Source organism: Eptatretus burgeri, chromosome 20, assembly GCF_056783735.1.
Source record: "Eptatretus burgeri isolate ZD-2024b chromosome 20, Ebu_testis_v1, whole genome shotgun sequence".
Lineage (NCBI taxonomy): Eukaryota > Metazoa > Chordata > Myxini > Myxiniformes > Myxinidae > Eptatretus > Eptatretus burgeri.
The window spans coordinates 674,954-693,151 of NC_140980.1; the positions used below are offsets into that span (position 1 = coordinate 674,954).

Sequence of the window (18,198 nt, forward strand, 5' to 3'; positions counted from 1 at the left end):
CACGAATAACGGGGCATTATTTCAATGGAAAAGGGGGGGATGGGTTCCTGGAAAATTCCGCAAAGAGTGAATCCGTGAATAACGGGGCATTATTTTAATGGAAAAAGGGGGGATAGGTTCCTGGAAAATTCCGCAAAGAGTGAATCTGCAAATAACGGGGCATTATTTTAATGGAAAAAGGGGGGATAGGTTCCTGGAAAATTCCGCAAAGAGTGAATCCACGAATAATGGGGCATTATTTGAATAGAAAAGGGGGGGGTATAGGTTCCTGGAAAATTCCGCAAAGAGTGAATCTGCGAATAATGGGGCATTATTTCAATGGAAAAAGGGGGGATAGGTTCCTGGAAAATTCCGCAAAGAGCGAATCCGCGAATAACGGGGCATTATTTTAATGGAAAATGGGGGATAGGTTCCTGGAAAATTCCGCAAAGAGTGAATCCGCGAATAACGGGGCATTATTTTAATGGAAAAAGGGGGGATAGGTTCCTGGCCGTTAGTGATTCATGAGGGAGAATCAAAAAATCCAGTGAAAAATCGCAGAAAACCGTGAATACACCAGCAAAAAAATCCGTCAATACGCATCCAAAAAAAAAAAAACACGAAAAGGCGAAGGAAAAAAAAAATGTTGGAGCAGGCCACATTTTATAAACCACAAATACGTGGGATCCGTAAATAGCGAATCCGAAAAAGCGGGGTCCGACAGTCCGACAGGAAACTCGAGGAAAGACAATGAAGGGTACCTTTGAGAATATTACATTTTTTGGAGGTGCTGTTGAATTCCTGTAATGGACAAGCCTGTCGTTTCAAGAAGGAGCGCCACCCGATGGGATCCGGCATTACAAATCTTCTTCTTCTTGTATAAAGAAAGTTTAAACAATTTAACAAAATGCATGAGGGTGATGTTGAAATCTGAGTGAGAATAATTTGAAAATTCCAAAATGTTTCATTTCACTCCTTTTAAGCGGCGGTTCAAACCAAAGAATCCAACACGGAGCTTAGCAACGAAGCGAAAGTGATTTTTCCTCGCGCCATATGTTCGCAGAAAGGATGGTTGATGAAGGTTATGTCAGCTGACTTCCAAGCAGATGGATGATGACCTCGGGCAAATTTGAGTGAATCGAGCAGAATGTTTGTGAAGTCCAACATGACGTCATTTGATAAATCCATCAGCGAAGCGACGGGTACTTTTGCTCGTTGTCGAGCTTCACCTTCCTTTGATATCCCTTTGTGGGTTTCCATGATCCATCTCAGATTTGCGATTTGATCTCTCGCACCTCTTCCTCTTCCGAAATCTGCTTGCTCAACCGGCATGTGTCGCTTCATGAAGTCTTCAGTTCTGTGTTGAATGGTCTCATGTGGAATCAAGGCAATTGTTCGGTAATTTGAACATTGTCTTGGATCCCCTTTCTTTGGTAAAGGTATGTCGACCGACTGCTTCCACCTTTTTTAGACCACACAATCCTCCTCTGGAACTGTGTACAGATAGCTGTTAAAAATTTGAATGTCTCCTCCCCAACTACCTTCAAGGGTAGTTTTGGGATTTCATCGGTGTCTGGTGCTTCTCCATTTGCCAGCTCTTCCAGGGCTCTCTACGTGGGTCACATTCTATCACAATTAGTTCTTGATATTCTCTTTCTTCAAAGGTTGTCTTCCTATTGCTATCTCGTTTGTATCGAGTTCCATTTTAGTCCTTCCTTGTTTCTTTCACCGGCGTTTCTTTCCATCAGGTCTTTTCCTGTTCGACTCCGAAGGAACCCAATCCCAGACCGAAACTTTCCTGTGATCTCTTGTGTACGTAGATAGCTGGGTTGATTTGACGATCCTTCGGGAGTGACAGGGGGAAATTGTGAGATCCTTCTGGATTGAAGGCCGTGTTCCATTTATCAGACCAACATCGAATTAATTCCAGATCAGCAGAGAGCGATGCAGCCTCTGTCTGCCCATCAATATGATTGGGGTGCTGTATTACACTGTGTGGAGTCGTCTGAAAAAAAGGACAGCTTGAGAGTTCACAGCACTTGAGAGACTTGACCAAAGGGGACTTGACTTGAGGGACTACAAAAAGGACGAAGAGTTTTATTATTTTAAGATAATCCGTTAAATTGTGCAAACTAAAGCCTAAAATTACTGGATTTGTTGTTTCCCAAATACCTTCCATTGGATAACTGTGATCCAATATTTTTCTAAGGGTCAGGGAGGGGGCAGAGCCAACGATACAAACTTACATCTTCCAAATCTGACATGATGATGTGAAGTAAACTCCAGACTGTGTCCGCCCAGAATGAGGTGCTATTCTAATCGGACATTTCTAAATACCAGACCTCCATTTCTTTTTGTGCAAAAAACATCCTCCAGTGACTTACCTGTTCGCCATTGCGGATTTCTGTGCCGTCCTCACGCCGCCAGGTGATTGTCGGAGTGGGTACACCATCAGACTGACACGTCAGCTGTGTCATATTGTCTCCTTCCGTTGCATCAATTAATTCCACCATCGTCACCTTTGAAGGGGGAACTGCATGAGGGTTTGGAAGGAAAATCAAAAGGGTGTAAGTCAGATGTTTTAACCTCGAGTCTTTTGACATGATTAAACATTCTCAGTGGTGATGCACAGAATCATCCGGATAAACTCCAAGAACGAATTCCAAGGTTAGACAAGCCCATTGTGGACCACAGGAAACCAGTGAAGAATCAGCTTGTCCCAAGCAAGATGGCATGAAGTTTGTGTTCGGGTTGTTCCATGAGCACCATCGGTGTCCTGTACCTGAAAGTGTAGGAAGTTGTGTACGAAATGATAGGGACGGGAGATGGAGCCAAATGGGTTCGGACTTTGTAATCGGGTTCAGAAAAGGTAATGGAGCCCGAGTGGACCAAGGTAGGGCCATAGCAAGTGGAACAGAAACCCAGTGGGCCGAGGCAGGGCCATTCTTTATCTTATCAGGATAGAAAAGATCATGGTTTTGAATTGGGGACGATCTGAGATGGTGGTGAACAGCTCTCTTGAAGACCTGGAGGGAAGCATGAGATTGAAGAGGATGTGGAAGTTGATTCCACAGGTGGGGAAAAAAGAGGAACAAATGGGAGGAGGTGTGCAGTAGTCCTGGATTTTGGTAGTTTCACCAAGAAGGGGCTTGATGGTGGACCGTGTGAGCCCTGTGGGAACCTGGAGAAGACAAAGCACGGACAGAACAGAGGTGTAAGACCAGAAAAGAGGCGGTAGAAGACAGAGAGACCACCGGCCAGTCTGCGATGGTGAAGTGAGAGGCCCGTTGACTCAGCTTCGTCATGGGAGACTCCATTAAACTTGGAGGTCTTCGTTTCCAAGGCAGGGGAGGCAGCCCAGAGAAGAGCAGTACTCCATGAAGATCTGGAGGAAGGTCTTGCAGGTGGATAGGAGTTCAGGTGTGCCAAGGAAGGACTTTGTACGACGGAGAATGCCCAGTTAGTGGCTGGCTTTGGAGGTCGACTTTGGAATGTGGTTTGCCCAACAAAGATCGTGGCTGACAGTGAGACCCAGGAGATTGAATGCCTGAACCTCCTCAAGAGGATTGTTAAGGAAGTAGATTTTGTGGTTGGGGTAAAACCATTAACATGGACGATGCTTGAACCGCAACAAAACAAACAAACAGATACGGACAACTGAAAAAGCAGGTGAAAGCAAGATGAATGGATGTGCATTTTGTCAACCAACCAACGTAAGGAACCTTGAACATACACCGCCTGAGTGTTAACCACTTCACTCAGCAAAAATGTTGCCTTTCGGTGGAGTGTACACCAGGACACAAGGAGCAGCTCACCCGCCCGGCACATCGGCCATGTTGTTTGGGACACAAGGTTATCAAGATGCCAAAGGAATGATGCTTCTTCTTCAGGCCAGGTCACAGCATGGTTCAAGCACAGAGCAGTGATAATTTTTTTTTTTTACAGTGAATACATTTATAACAGTTAGGAAGCATATTCCCGAACCGTGACGTCACAGAAACCCACCGAGAGTGTAACTTTCTATCAATGTGACGATGGCCAGGGCAGATCCAAATTTATTTTGAGCGCGGCACACGTACAAGCCTAGGTCAGCTTTTATGACGTTGTGGATGACGAGCTTGTTGCCAACACGCATGAATGAATACTTGGCCGAGGGCTCCAAGGGTACATCGGCATCATACGTTCTGTGCAGGTGCAGGAACGAAACGAAACAAAATCAAGATGCAAAAGCAGAAAGAAAGACATGGAAATTTTGGGGAGGAATCCATGAAGGCCCGATAGAACATCATGAGGCGGATTGGATCCAAAACTTGGAAAGGAAAAAGAAACACCGAAAGGAAATTTCCCCAGTGAAGGAAAAAAATCAAACAACAACAACAAAATTGCCAAACTTCAGAAGGCCAGGCCCGGATGGAGTTCCAATTTGGAAGCTCGATGGTCTCCGCAGTCACTGTGCTCGAGCACTCAACAAACTTATCCGAGGGGAGGAGGGAATGGATGAACGGCCTTCCTCATCCCAAAATCTGAAAAAACCCAACCACCTCACTAGTAAAGGCCAATAACATGTTTACCAACAACACACAAACTTCTGACGGGAATCAAGACGAGTTGATGGACATGATCGTGCATACCCATTACGGCAGCATCTTCGTCACCCCGACGCGTGCCATGCCCTCTAATGCGATATTTCGATACATTTCCTGGTTCTTCGAAGTATTATGAAGGCGATTTGTGTTCTGGTCTTCAGTTATAGAGAGTAATTAAATTTAAATGAAAGTTTAAACGAGCTTTAAAGGCGTATAAATAAATAATTCTGGGTTTTACCGCCATTTTCCCCAGCACGTATCACACCATAGTATCCAACACCTTACATTAGTTCTTCGTGCCTGTTGTTTTTGTCCTTTATGACGTCCTTAAAAACGGTGAGTTTCCTGTTTGGAAAGATTTTAAATCGTGTTTGACTGCCAGACACAGACAGGGTAAAGGTAAATCAAGCATCTCACTCCTCTCTGCGCATGTGCGATCGGGACGGATTCAAAGGTATCTCGTGAAACGGTACTCCGATGACATTTAAATGGAAATTGGCCGAGATAAGTGTGCCAAGTGCACATTCGTACAACATTGAGCAAAAAAAAATAATCCAGGAACTAGAAAACGAAGCATCTTACAAATACAGTACCATCAGAGTCGAAGAGGGCCACGAAATATGTCACAAACAAATGCACAAAACAATTACAAAAGAATACCCCACTCTTTATACCGTTCCTTTTGTTCTGTTACGTCCTGATCCGTTCTATGATCAAGTTCCTCCATGAGCCTCGACATTGTACAGTGTCCATGAGCCTGAAACATAACTCTACCACCTGAAGCTTAGAATCTAAATCCTGAATTCATAGTGCTGCCTTCATCTGGACTTGAAACATACAATCTCAGAGATGCAGACCAGTGTTCCACCAGCGAACCACCAATGTACAGCAACAGAGTAACAGCTTACCGGTACCACTGGATAGGTGCATGTCGAGAACTGTGAACCGTGCAGGAGAGGTGTGCCGTCTCACCACGACCGATCGTCACGTTCACCCAGGGACTTGTCGCACGGATTGTGGGAACAACTGCCAGGAAAAGAACTCCAGTCAATGTTAACATCACAACGAGTGTAATTCAGTGAGGACCACAATGACCAGGCATCTCACAGGGGCCACCTACTCATGTCAATCCAAGTCTCACAGTGGGTTAATCACCGCTGTTAAACTTGATCAATTTATGGAACTTTTTCATCAAAGAAAAGGTTATTTTGAGAATTTACTTGGTGAGTGAGCCCTTTGTTGTTTCAAACCCTCCCCGGGTTCCTCCACAGCCGCAGACATTCACAAATAGTACATACATGAACATCCTAATGCCACACTTTTTCCTCAGCCGCTGGACTGGTTTCATTACTTGTTGGTGAATCATCGACAGAGTACACAGAAACGCGCACCACCGAGGCTCCCGAGCACGTATCACGTGCAATGCCAATCGCAGTCAAACATATAAATTATAAACACCAAGGACCCAATTCTCAATTCAAGACAAAATTATAAATTCAAAATCAAGCCAAGATTCAAATATCTCACCTGTAATTGGAGGGAATAACCGATCAGCTCTCACCTAATCAATTACCCCAGGTGGTGGCTCGGATTTCAATGAATCAACCCCCCACGCTCTTCCAGCCAAAGAAAGCTGCATAAAGCAACCGAGAAAAGCTACACAACGTAAGACCTTTATTTACTGTTAACATTGTTCTTAACGAACGGGAACAGGAACGACGCAGCTATGTTTTAATCGTTCAGGCATTTTCCTTCCGGCCTGTTGTTTTAGCCTGTAATTTGTTCCTAATTCATTGACCATGTTTAATGCGAAAAGTATGTGACGCAGCCTTTTTGAAGTGAATTACCAGTGGATGAAAATTTTCCATGTTTCATGTGGACAATAAAACAGAATGAAATGTGCACCAAAGTTCCTTGTGTAATGTTGGGAAAAATGGGAAGAAAGGGGGTGGGGGAGGACAGGGAGTTGGTGGGGGGACGGGGAGGGAGTTGGGAGAGTGTGGTTGAGGACTTGAGGTGGGGAGGAAGGGGGTTGGGGAGTTGAACTCATTTTATGTTCCTCCGAATTACACCATGTTTTTTGTAAATTAGGTCACAATCCGAAAAATAAGTATGTCAAGGACGGTTACCAAGTATCAGGTGCACAACTTCAGTGCAGGTACACTATTATGATGCAAGAACATCTTGGAATGCCAAGAGGTCTTTGAGATTCCGCCATGGCAAAATTGAGTGACGACAAAAAATGTGTTATTTATTTCAGACCACCATATGACCTTGACCTTTAACCCATAGGCGTATGATGTAAACTGAGTGTAAATGCGACTTGTTCTCGGCTATCCAGAGAGAGGGCAATTTCGTTCTGATCAGACAAACCTTAATCGAGTTTTGGTGGGGAAAAAAACGGTAAAATGTCTACAATTGGGTCATGACCTCAACAATTATGTCAAGGTCAAAACATGACATCGAGCCCGCATATCGATGGCAAATTCCATTCGGAAATTTCCAGCCGGCTCCGAGATACAGCTCGGAAATTGATAGAGTTTGGGAATTTGGAGTGTTGAGGGGGCAGGAAGGAAAAAAATTCTAAATGGGGTTTCGTACTCCTTGGGGTCGAAGAAACTCTGGGGTCTCATTTAAAATTAGGGGTACTGTTTGCAGAGAAAAACCCTACAACATAAACAACAACAACAAACAGCCTTCCCTGATCCACCAGGGGAAGGTTTCACAACAGCCATAAGTTCTCTTCGTACAATCCTGATACAGAATGAATTCCTTGCTGTCGTTTCCCTGGAAATTGCTGACGTCACATCTGTATTTGCCGAAGTCTTCATCTTTCTCAGGTGTGATCTGGGTCGTGGAAAAGGCCAGAAAGTTAAAAAAGAAATGTTACGAACTTTCCCAATCTGCTTTCACACCGTAACATGCATGTACCATCTACAAGTTAATGCAAGCACACAGAACAGCCAGCTTAACACGCTCTCTAAAGAATCAACACAGACATTACAACTTTGCAACCGGCACCGTTTTCTTTCTTTCTTTCTATCTCTCCCGCTCTCGCTGTCTTCCTCTCTCTCTCTCTCTCTCTCTCTCTCTCTCTCTCTCTCTCTCTCTCTCTCTCTCTCTCTCTCTCTCTCTTCCTCTCTCTGTCTCTCTCTTCCTCTCTCTGTCTCTCTGTCTCTCTGTGTCTCTCTCTGTGTCTCTCTCTCTCTCTCTCTCTCTCCCCCTCTCTCTCTCTCTCTCTCTCTCTCTCTCTCCCCCTCTCTCTCTCTCTCTCTCTCTCTCTCTCTCTCTCTCTCTCTCTCTCTCTCTCTCTCTCTCTCTCTCTCTCTCTCTCTCTCTCTCTCTCTCTCTCTCTCTCTCTCTCTCTCTCTCTCTCTCTCTCTCTCTCTCTCTCTCTCTCTCTCTCTCTCTCTCTCTCTCTCTCTCTCTCTCTCTCTCTCTCTCTCTCTCTCTCTCTCTCTCTCTCTCTCTCTCTCTCTCTCTCTCTCTCTCTCTCTCTCTCTCTGTCTCTCTCTTCCTCTCTCTGTCTCTCTCTCTTCCTCTCTCTCTCTCTCTCTCTTCCTCTCTCTCTCTCTCTCTCTCTCTCTCTGTGTGTCTCTCTCTCTCCTCTCTCTCTCTCTCTCTCTCTCTCTCTCTCTCTCCCCATCTCTCTCTGTGTCTCTCTATTCCTCTCTCTCTCTCGCCCCCTCTCTCTCCCCCTCTCTCTCGCTCTCTCTCTCTCTCTCTCTCCCCATCTCTCTCCCTCTCTCTCTCTCTCTCTCTCTCTCTCTCTCTCTCTCTCTCTCTCTCTCTCTCTCTCTCTCTATCTCCCCCCAATCTCTGTTTTACTCTCTTTGTCCCTCTCTCTCTGCCTCTCCCTTTCCCCACATATTCTCATGGAATTGGTTTCAAAATGCTGGCACATTCATCTTAGCACATTGTGAAGACCAAATGCATTTAATCTGTGCCATTTAATGAAGTGTGCAAGCACACATGCAAACAATAATTATTAGAGTGGACACGTGTGACTAAAACATCCATCGTGTTGGTCATGGAAGAAGGACCAATATGAGCACAGACGTCCTCCTCAACAGCCCCATGACATCCTCACCTCCAGCACAGCGAGGTTCTCAAAATAGTGGATGAGGACAGAGGGGAAGTGGGCGCTGGGTAGAGGCTGGCCATTTCTACTCCACACAAAGTGAGGAGAAGGGTGAGCAATTGCATGACACGACAAGTTGATCGTCTTGTGCACAAATGTGGAGAACATTACGAGGTCGCTTCTAAACTTCGGAGCAGCTGTGTGAACAAGGGCAGCAGGAGTTTAGAAATCAATACAAACTGAACATTACATCGTAAACATATCAAAACGAGCCTGGTTTTCTTTTCCCAGTTTCTCTTTCTCTACGTTCTTCGAGCAATCCTTTTCCACTTGTGCAGACCACCACCACCACCACCATTCATAAAGTTTCACTTTTTTCGTTTTCTGGAGAGGACAGTCCCTTAAACTCATCTGAACATAACATGACTTCAGCTTGATCATTTTTTAAAATCCAGGGTGAGTGGTAGTTTCGTCCACAGATCTTGTGTCCATTCCTGTGTGCATGAGGAGTTGTGTAATCCAGGTATGCGTGATCCACCATCCGCTGTTCCCTTTACTTTTAACACCCGAGATAAACTCTTGATTGGAACGAAGTGAGATTTCTCGAACATTTCTCACATACGGTGTTCCATTAAAAAAAAAATAAAAAATTCCAGATTGTGCGGTTGTTGTCCGTTTCAAATCCTCGGCGGAACCACCCTGGCAACTCAATGTTCGAGTTCCGACTCCATCGCTGGAACAGCACTCGGTTGAGAGCACACCTCGGCTCGGCTGACCAGTTCACATTTTGTTTCCACTGATAGGCCGGATCTGAACTAAAATCGAATCGTCTTGTTCTTGTCACCTCCCCAACTCATCCGCCAAGTTTTGTCAGAATCCGTCAACAACTTTTTGAGATATCGTGCTATAATGTCCGGTATGTTGTTTTTGGCTCCGTCTCTCAATGCTGATCGAAGAGTCACTTAAAAATTAAATAATTCGACTCTCCAGATCCAGATTCGGATCTTCACCGAAATTGAACCGATTCCTCCTTGTCCGGCAAATTTGTCTTGTCCCCAACTTGTCCAGCAAATTTCGTCCAAATCCGTCAACAACTTTTTTTTGAGATATCCTTCTCACCTGACACCCCTGACAACAACCACATTACACAATTCTACGACTAAATTACACAACAACGTTGATCCCATCTCGGGTAACGGCAGCAAGAGCTCAAGTAAATGTTCTTCTTCATCATGAAACTACTGAAACAACATCCTCAACGAGGTCAAACAAGCACCGCGCACGTTTCTCTCTCCCAGGGAGGATGAACCTCCATCACTGGAGAGTTCTTCGGTGGTGAAAACTTTTCGGAACTGTTGTGGAGATTTCCTGGTGGACAACGTCAATTGCGTAAGAAAGAAAAGTTCTGAAAAAAAGCAAAGGGGACGTACACGTCACGTTGAGGAAAAGGTCTGCCACCGTGATTCCCACCAGGTTGGAGGCAACGCACTCGTAACTTCCATGATCTGTTCGTTTCACATTCCTCAGGGTGAAAGTGGAGAAGTTCGCATTGGAGAAAAACACTTCCCCTTCATTTTCAGCCACCTGGGGTGAACAGCAACAGCACAATGAGACACGTTAAAAATCCAACAATGGAATCTGAGTGTGCGAGGTCGTTGTTGTTGTTGTAGTGTCGTCTCGGTCCATCGTCAAGCAAAAAGACTGATGGAACTCAACTATCCAGGGGCGTCCAATGGACGCTGCCAGAGATCTAGTGTGGAAGAGATGTTGAAGAGGTGTCTTTGTTGGACCGGGGAGGGGCAGCTAGTCATCAGGTGTGTGGTGGTTTGTGGGGCGGATTGACAGAGGGGACATGTTGAGTTTAGCGTAGTTTGCAGCTGATGTTGATGTTGCAAAGGGAAGGGTGGTATTCACAATGGAGACCACTGTCAAGCCAGATGGACTCTCATTTCACGACTCGGTGTTGTTTCAGAAAAGTGATTTTCCCAGGGAGGATGGTTGACGACTTTGTTTGGGGGACGATGTTCCGTGGACTGTGATGATCCCACCACTGAAGGTCGATGGAGGTTTGTCTTCAATCCTGTTTGTCTGTTTAAGAGCAGGATGTCTTGAAAGGTTGTGGACGGATTCCGACGACACTTGGTGGACAGGTTGGGTGCGTGACAAGGACGAGTTCATTTGATTTTTGTGAAGATCTGGATCCGGATCCCAGAATTTAAATTTTTTTTCGTCATTTTTCAATATTGAGAAATGGGATCATGAACGATCTGTATCATGATATTTCAATTCGGACCAAACTTGGTGGATGAGTTTGGGGGGAAGGTGAGAAGAACAAGCCGATTCGATCTTGGTTCAGGTACGAATCCAGATCCGACCTTTCAGTGGGATACAAAATGTCACCTGTTCAGCCTGGCGGAGGTGTGCGCTCTACCTGGTGACGTTCCGTTTCACCAAGAGTCATTCGAGGAGTGATTTCTCATTGATTTGTTTGTTTGTTTGTTCGCACCAAACTTTCGTGTTCTTCTCCGCAACCGCTTGTCGGATTGAGACGAAATTCTCACCATCGTTGCGACTACTCATGTAGAATGATCTAATCATAATTATGACGTCATAGGGCACGTAGTGTGGCAGCCATATTGGAAAAATGGAAAAACTTTGGACTTTCGTATCCCTGAAACCGCACCAAGGAAAAAATTGGAACTTGGCACCATGGCAAGTCCTCCTCATGGAGAATAAGTGTAAAAAAAAATTATGACGTCATACATGCCTTCGTCATGACATCATAATTGCACATGTAGAAGGCTACATCTGATCAGTATGAAAAATTTTGAGGGTTATCGAGGAATAAAATGGTCTGCAGAAAAAAAAAATGGATGACGTCATCGGTCACGTGATTCGGCAGCCATATTGTTTTTTTTTTTTTTTTAAAGAAATCCTTCAAAAATCGTCTTCTCTGAAGTGGCTGAGCAGATCGAGGCAAAACTTTACACGTATGACCCCCTATCCATGAGGAACAAAAGGTTCACACATATGACATCAGAGGTCACATGGTTTGGCAACCATATTCGATTTATCCTCAAACCTATAAAAAATCTTCTCCAGAACGGCTGCGCAAATCGAGGGGAAACTTCACAGAAATGTTCCCCAGGCCATGGGGTGTACAAGTTCGTTCAGGAATAATTGATAGGTCACATGGTTTGGTCGCCATATTGGATTGAAGAAAATATTAAATAATGTTTTCTCTGGAACCACTTACTCAATCGAAGTAAAACTTCACATTTATGATCTCGTGGTGATGAAGAATACATGTTTTAAATTTCAACTTGATCGAACACATGGTCTGGCAGCCAGAATTATTTAATTTTTTAAAATATCGGTTCTTTTGGGGTTTTTTCGATTCATTTATTTTTCAATAAGGATCACTTGGCTGTGCCTGGATGGATTTGAGGGAAGAGGAGTAGCATCCGAGGGTAGAGGAGTAGTAGCATGTTGATCCGATCAAAGTGGGGTTGCATCAAAGTGGGACGTCTTGGTACCCGGTCATGTGACAGCTTTGGATGCTCCTGTGACATCTAAAGAAGCTCTGTTGATCGCAGGAAGTTCATCGAATTCCAACGGAATGTTTGCGAGACTTTTTCGGCTGCCAGGACACACTGTCGTCTCCTTCCTACTCCAACGAAGGAGAGTAGCTGCAGGCAGAGGTCATGTTCCAAGTGGTTGAATCGGGCCTTGAAGTCCAGCACACACAGAAGAGTCCAGGAGATCTTGTGAAATAAGTATTTCCGAAAGACATAAAATATCTGACTTAGACAGAGCCTAAAAAAGAGACAGACATGTGAAGTTACAGCACAGACCTCTCTTATTGGTGGATGAGATGGTTCAAGCAGGGACGGATTGAGCAGGGAAGGAGTGAGATGAGACGGCGTAGGCAGGGATGGAATGAGAAGGGACCTGTTGAGCAGGGACGGATTGAGAAAGCACCCGGTGAGCAGGGATGGGGTGAGAAGGGACCTGGTGAGCGTGGACGGAACGAGAAGGGATCCAATGAGCAGGGACGGATTGAGAAGGCACCTGGTGAGCATGGACGGATTGAGAAGGGACCTGGTGAGCATGGCCAGATTGAGAAGGGACCTGGTGAGCATGGACATTGTTTTTGTACGTGAGTTGGTGCTCATTGCTGCTCTGACCACATTTGTTGGAACCCAGTTCAGCAACGCCCAAGAGTCGAGCATCTCATCCAAGCGTGAGCAATAGTGTGTGAAGTTCGTGAGGACTGGATGTGCGAGTCTGTGTTTGTGATGTCGTTCTGCGATTGCGTCAAGAGGAGGGAGAGTGTGGGAAGTGAAATAAAAAGAGGAAACGACAAAGATCAATGTGATAGACGACGAGGCAGAGGTTGGCGAAGAGAGTCATTGTGGAACACATGATCAGAAGTGAAAGAAAGAATAGACGGGAGCAATGAACAAGTAAAGTAATTGAAAGGAGGTAAAAGGTAGACCACGTGGCAGGGAACTATTTTGTGGACGAGAAGAAAGAGGAACAGGAACAAATGTTTGGAGAAAGTACCGAAAATACAACTTCCGGCAGGTACAAGGAACAATAACACAAAAGAAAAGACAATCCATTGACGGTATCCTTACCCGCTGAGCTTCATATCTTGAAGGAGAGAGCCACACGTCCTCCAACGAAGAATTGGAAGGGGAAGGCTTGATGCAAAAAAGGAGAACAATGATTGTTGTTAGAACTCGTGTAAATTGTGTGAAACCTCGTGTAGATTGGAACGGAACTCGGTAGAGCACATACGGGTAATCTCGCCTCGTGCACTCCTCCGCCATCGTTAACGCAACAGGCCACTATTATGGCCAACTGCTGTCGTGGCCCATATTCCTGTATCATCCATGTACCCGGCCTCTCGGTGGGATACGAAACGTAGACTGTCCGGCCTGACGGAGGTATGTGCTCTACTGAGTGCCCTTCTCGTTTATTATTATGACTACTCGACTACACGAGCAAGGATATCCTCCTTAATTTACTCTCAATGACGACGCAGCTTGACAGTTCAACATTCTGTTATCACGAGTTCATCAGCTAAACCACGACTGTGCAGTGTACAAACTACCACCTCAAAACGAGTGTATCAGTTGTTGAAGAAATACCTGCCGGCTGATGTACAGGGTCGTGGATGCCTAGAAGGACGAGGAGGGACACAGTGAGTGCAAAGTGAGTTCCACAATCCACTCTCTCTCTCTCTCTCTCTCTCTCTCTCTCTCTCTAGAACTCTGTCTTCCAAGGATGTTGGTTTGAAGTGACGATGAAAAGGAAGTGACGAAGTGACGCGGTTCCCTTTCAATCTGACATTTCGGAATCCCAAACTTCCATCAGGATTCAAGTCTTTTGCAGAACCCACCGGCTCACCTGCTCGCCGTTCCTGATGTCAGCACCATCCTTGCGTCGCCAGGTGATCGTGGGTGTGGGTGCACCCTCAGCCTGACACCACAGCTGTACACTATCGTCTCCTTCCACTGCGAAATGGTTTTCAACAAACACCTCTGGAAACACTGTGTGGGGGTTTGGTTGGGAAATGAAAAAGGGTGAAATTGGTACATTAGTTCAATCAAGGAGTCTCGGCTCATGGAGGAGCTTTACGACAAAGGACAGCAGTTTCACAAACTACCAATGTGGTAGGGGAAGGGTGGGGGGCACACATACAAGGAGAAAGGCGAAATAACACAAGAACGAGTAAATAATGGCCTGGAGAGGAACACAATGGGAAAGAATCAGTGTGTGTAGAACAAGACGAGATGGTGCACTTGATTGGGTGAACACACAAGGTAGTGATGGGGAGCAGGGAAACTATCCCACAATCGGGAGAAGAAAGGGACCAATGAATGCAGGTGGGCAACCCGCCTGGAGTTTAGGAGGACGAGCGGGTGAGGGTTTCTTGAGGAATGCTGGGTGACCTGGGGTGGCATGGGGAGAGTCGAGGAAGGAGAGTGCAGGAGGAGCATGACCAGTTGTAACCGGGTGTGAAAGGCGGGAGACTGAGTCCTTGGGATACCAACGGTGCAGAAGCTCTCGCAAAACCCTGCCGAGTGAAGCAACGTGGGAGGGAGCACCAGACCGAGTGGGAAGCCATACTCCATGAAGCTGTGGATGAAAGCCTCGTACACCGGGATGAGCTCGCTACGGCTCAGGAATCTCTGAGCTCTACGGAGAATACCGGTGATATGAACCTCCCATTAAAGGGCATGGCTGGTTGTGAAGCCAAGGAGTTCCAGAGACTGCACCTCTTCCAGTGGCTCTCCACGGATGGTGGATAGGGTCGTTTGATTGCCGATCCTTTGGATCCTTGTGACTTGCCGGCATCGGAGGTCATGTTCCAAGTAGCTGACCAGCTGCTTATGTTGTCCAGGTTTTGATGAAAGGGTTTCAGCAGCGACCGGTCTTTCACATGTGTGATGTGTCTTCATGTGCAGTGAGGGTGCAGCCATTGGCAGAATATTAAATTTGATTATCATGGGGAAACCATTGATTTTTGGCCACACCCCCCGGAGCGGAGCCAAAAATGATGCGGCTCTCACGGATTCTTGCCACGTGGTGATCTTAAGTAGCAAGTTTGGTGAATTTTTGCACAACTTTTTGGGAGGAGATAGCACGACGGACGGACGGACTTACTGATGGACGGACAGACGGAGCCGATGACGGCATTCCTCCCTTTTTATCAAAAAGCTTGTGGATAATGAAGACACAATGGAGTTAAAATATGAAGTTGTTTGTAAAACAGACAGAGACCACACGAGTCCGACAACCACAAAACATCGACCACAATTCGTGTCCGCTGAGCGACGTACGACCCATATCTGCAGAGACATTTGAAAGTCTGTTTCATGCGGTTCAATGACGTCACTCAAGGTTGACAAAACCCGTTTTACCGGTGATTGATGTTGTGAAAATAAATTCACAACAACTGACGTGAAAGGTCATTCCAAACCGTGACGTCACACAAACCCACCAGGAACGTGATGTTCTATCAACGTGACCAAGGCCTGCGCATATCCGGCCTTGTTGTGAGCGCTGCACACGTACAAGCCCAAATCATCGTCTGTGACGTCATCGATTGAGAGCAGGGTGCCGCCACCCACCAATAAATACTTGGCTGAAGGTTCCAAGGGCGACTCGTCACCGATGTCCGCTCTGCACACCACCAGGAGAAAGTTTATAAACGGTTAAATAATTCAACGCAAGATCATAAGAAAACAAGACGGAGTGTTCAACAGCAGCAAGCCTTGCCAGGGTTAGCCTTGCCAGGCTTTTCAACCTGGGCCACGGGTTTTCCAGGGGGAAAGTGACGACCCTGTCCACTGGTTGCCAATTATGGATCTATCTTGATATGCGAGAGGCAGCCCTTCAGCGAGGCCTGCTCCACTGTCCTTCCTCTACCGTCCTGCAAATTTCAATCAAAATCATCGCAATTGACATTATTAAATCCTTCCTTTGCCTCCAACGGCCTGATCTCAGGCCATCAGTTGGGATTCAGACCAGGTCACTCCACCTTGGACATGCTTCTTCTGCTCTCCCAACAATAGATGGAGATGCTCAATGTCAGACATGAGACCATGACCATCTTGAGCATGAGACAGTCTGGCAACCCACCTTGCTCTCCGAACTCCCTGCCCATGACAACCAAGACCACCCCCAAACATGGCTTGCGGATCCAGTTATCCAATTCTGTCAAGTCGTGTCCGACTTCTGGTGACGTTCATGATCAGATTTCTCCAAACATCCCGATGCTGCACTGCTTCCCTAAGCTCTGGTAGAGACATGCCTGGTTGCAGCCTTCACCCCAACCATCCAGCCCACATAAGGTGTGCCTCTTACTATTTTTCCCCTCAAACATACCCGGCATGGTTGACACTGATTCGTTTGTCCTTGTTGCAGTCCATGTAAGGTTTAACTTTCGTCTCCAACACCACGGATAAAATCTGTCAATCTTCTTCCTTATTTTTATTCCTTCTTCACTCTCCACGACTCACGTCCACACATTTCAACTGGAAATACCAGATCATTCATCAGCAAATCCTCTTCACCTTCCGCCAACAGAGTGGCATCGTCGGCACGCTTTCGGATGTTGATACACCTTCCTCCATTCCTGACTCCAGCCTCTCTGTCATCCAACTTTGATGCACTCGCTGGACAGTGTCCCTGGGGCTGTGTCTTGTTCATCAACTTCCACAACAATTCAGATGACCTGGAAATATCCTGCTCATGTCTTTCCCGATTACTCTAACCTCTGCCGCAGACATTTCTCATCCTTCAGAGACGCAGACAGCAGCGTCTTTCCTCTCTGCAGACCTTGATGCATTCAGGAGTTGGTCCATCACTTGGAATATACCTTTCAACAGTGACAAGTCCCACACACTCACCCTGTCTCTCCGAAAGGACCATCTGACAAACCCTCCCATTTACTTCATCAACAGATAGCTGGAGAAGTCGTGTTCCACTCCAATGGTGGGTAAGTCAATTGCTGGGATTCAGGAAGCAGTGCAGGATCGGGATGAATCCCATCCAGGTTCCTCCTGATGACTCCATCTTTGCTCGTTACTTATCCGGGTTCCTTCTGATCACTCCAATGCAAGTATTTGGTCTTCCGTTTTTTTCAGTGCTTCAAGCTTTTGGGCCTCACCATCAGCCATGATCTTTCTTGGGCCAACCACGTGTCCAAGTTGGCCTCCAAAGCCAGCCGGCGACTGGGCATCCTCAGTCGGACAAAGTCCTTCATTTGGGACACCTGAACTCCTATCCACCAACAAGGCTTTCATCCGCAGCTTGCTGGAGTACTGCTCTCCCCTCTGGGCTGGCTCCTCTGCCTCACACCGAGCACTTCTTCGTGTCAAGGCCCTCAAAATCGTTGGAATCTCCTGCGGTGAAGCTTCGTCTCTGGGCCTGGTCCTCTCGCGTCACAGACAGGTCGGTGGTCTCTCGGTCTTCCACCGCTTCCTTTCTAGTCTTGCAGGGCTGTCACCAAGCACTCATTTTGGATTTTTTTTTCCAGGTTGTTGTGATTTTCCCCCCTTCTCCCTCACCTCCTTTCGTTTGTTGGTCGTCAGTTGGTTTGCTCCATTTAAATTTCTCCCCCTACTTTCCCCTTCCTCTTCTTGCTGCGTTTCATTCATCTTGTGTGCATCTTGTTCACACCCGTGCGTCCTTCTTTCCCTCCCCTTGATCTCACTCTCATTTCGACGCTGCTGTTGGTGTTTCCCCCTTTCCATTCTGTTCCATTCCATTCTGCTCCAGCTCTTTCAAGACCCCCAACCACAAAACCATCTCAAACAGCTTCGTTTTGTGTTGTAATCTCAAAAAAACGGGACAGAGGTGGCGGATGAGGGGTGGGGTATGGTGACACCTCAACAATCTGACTATAATTGACGAATTATTATTTGGCAATGAAGTTGAAATCTGTTAATTGGCAGTTCTTTTGAATATCTATCTATCAATTAAATTATCATCATCGACTTCATTGTTTGGACCGCAATTGTTTCCATGGTAGTTGAG

At 46.2% G+C, this 18,198-nt stretch overlaps 1 protein-coding gene across 5 annotated transcripts in view; it reads right to left on the reverse strand.

Annotated features, from left to right (window-relative positions):
* Window positions 1–18,198, reverse strand: part of LOC147008240 (neural cell adhesion molecule 1-like) — a 44,088-nt gene that overhangs the window by 19,479 nt on the left and 6,411 nt on the right. For 4 of the 5 annotated variants that reach the window (XM_085865113.1, XM_085865114.1, XM_085865111.1 and 1 more), the window contains exons 7-16: window positions 15,659–15,840; window positions 14,062–14,204; window positions 13,803–13,832; window positions 13,287–13,352; window positions 10,077–10,230; window positions 8,656–8,843; window positions 7,316–7,412; window positions 5,474–5,591; window positions 3,985–4,163; window positions 2,364–2,512 (exon numbers count right to left, since the gene is read on the reverse strand). In XM_085865113.1, the coding sequence (XP_085721239.1) occupies window positions 2,364–2,512; window positions 3,985–4,163; window positions 5,474–5,591; window positions 7,316–7,412; window positions 8,656–8,843; window positions 10,077–10,230; window positions 13,287–13,352; window positions 13,803–13,832; window positions 14,062–14,204; window positions 15,659–15,840 (1,306 nt within the window). The remainder of the gene's footprint in view (window positions 1–2,363; window positions 2,513–3,984; window positions 4,164–5,473; window positions 5,592–7,315; window positions 7,413–8,655; window positions 8,844–10,076; window positions 10,231–13,286; window positions 13,353–13,802; window positions 13,833–14,061; window positions 14,205–15,658; window positions 15,841–18,198) is intronic. The other variant, XM_085865115.1, reaches the window with a different exon arrangement.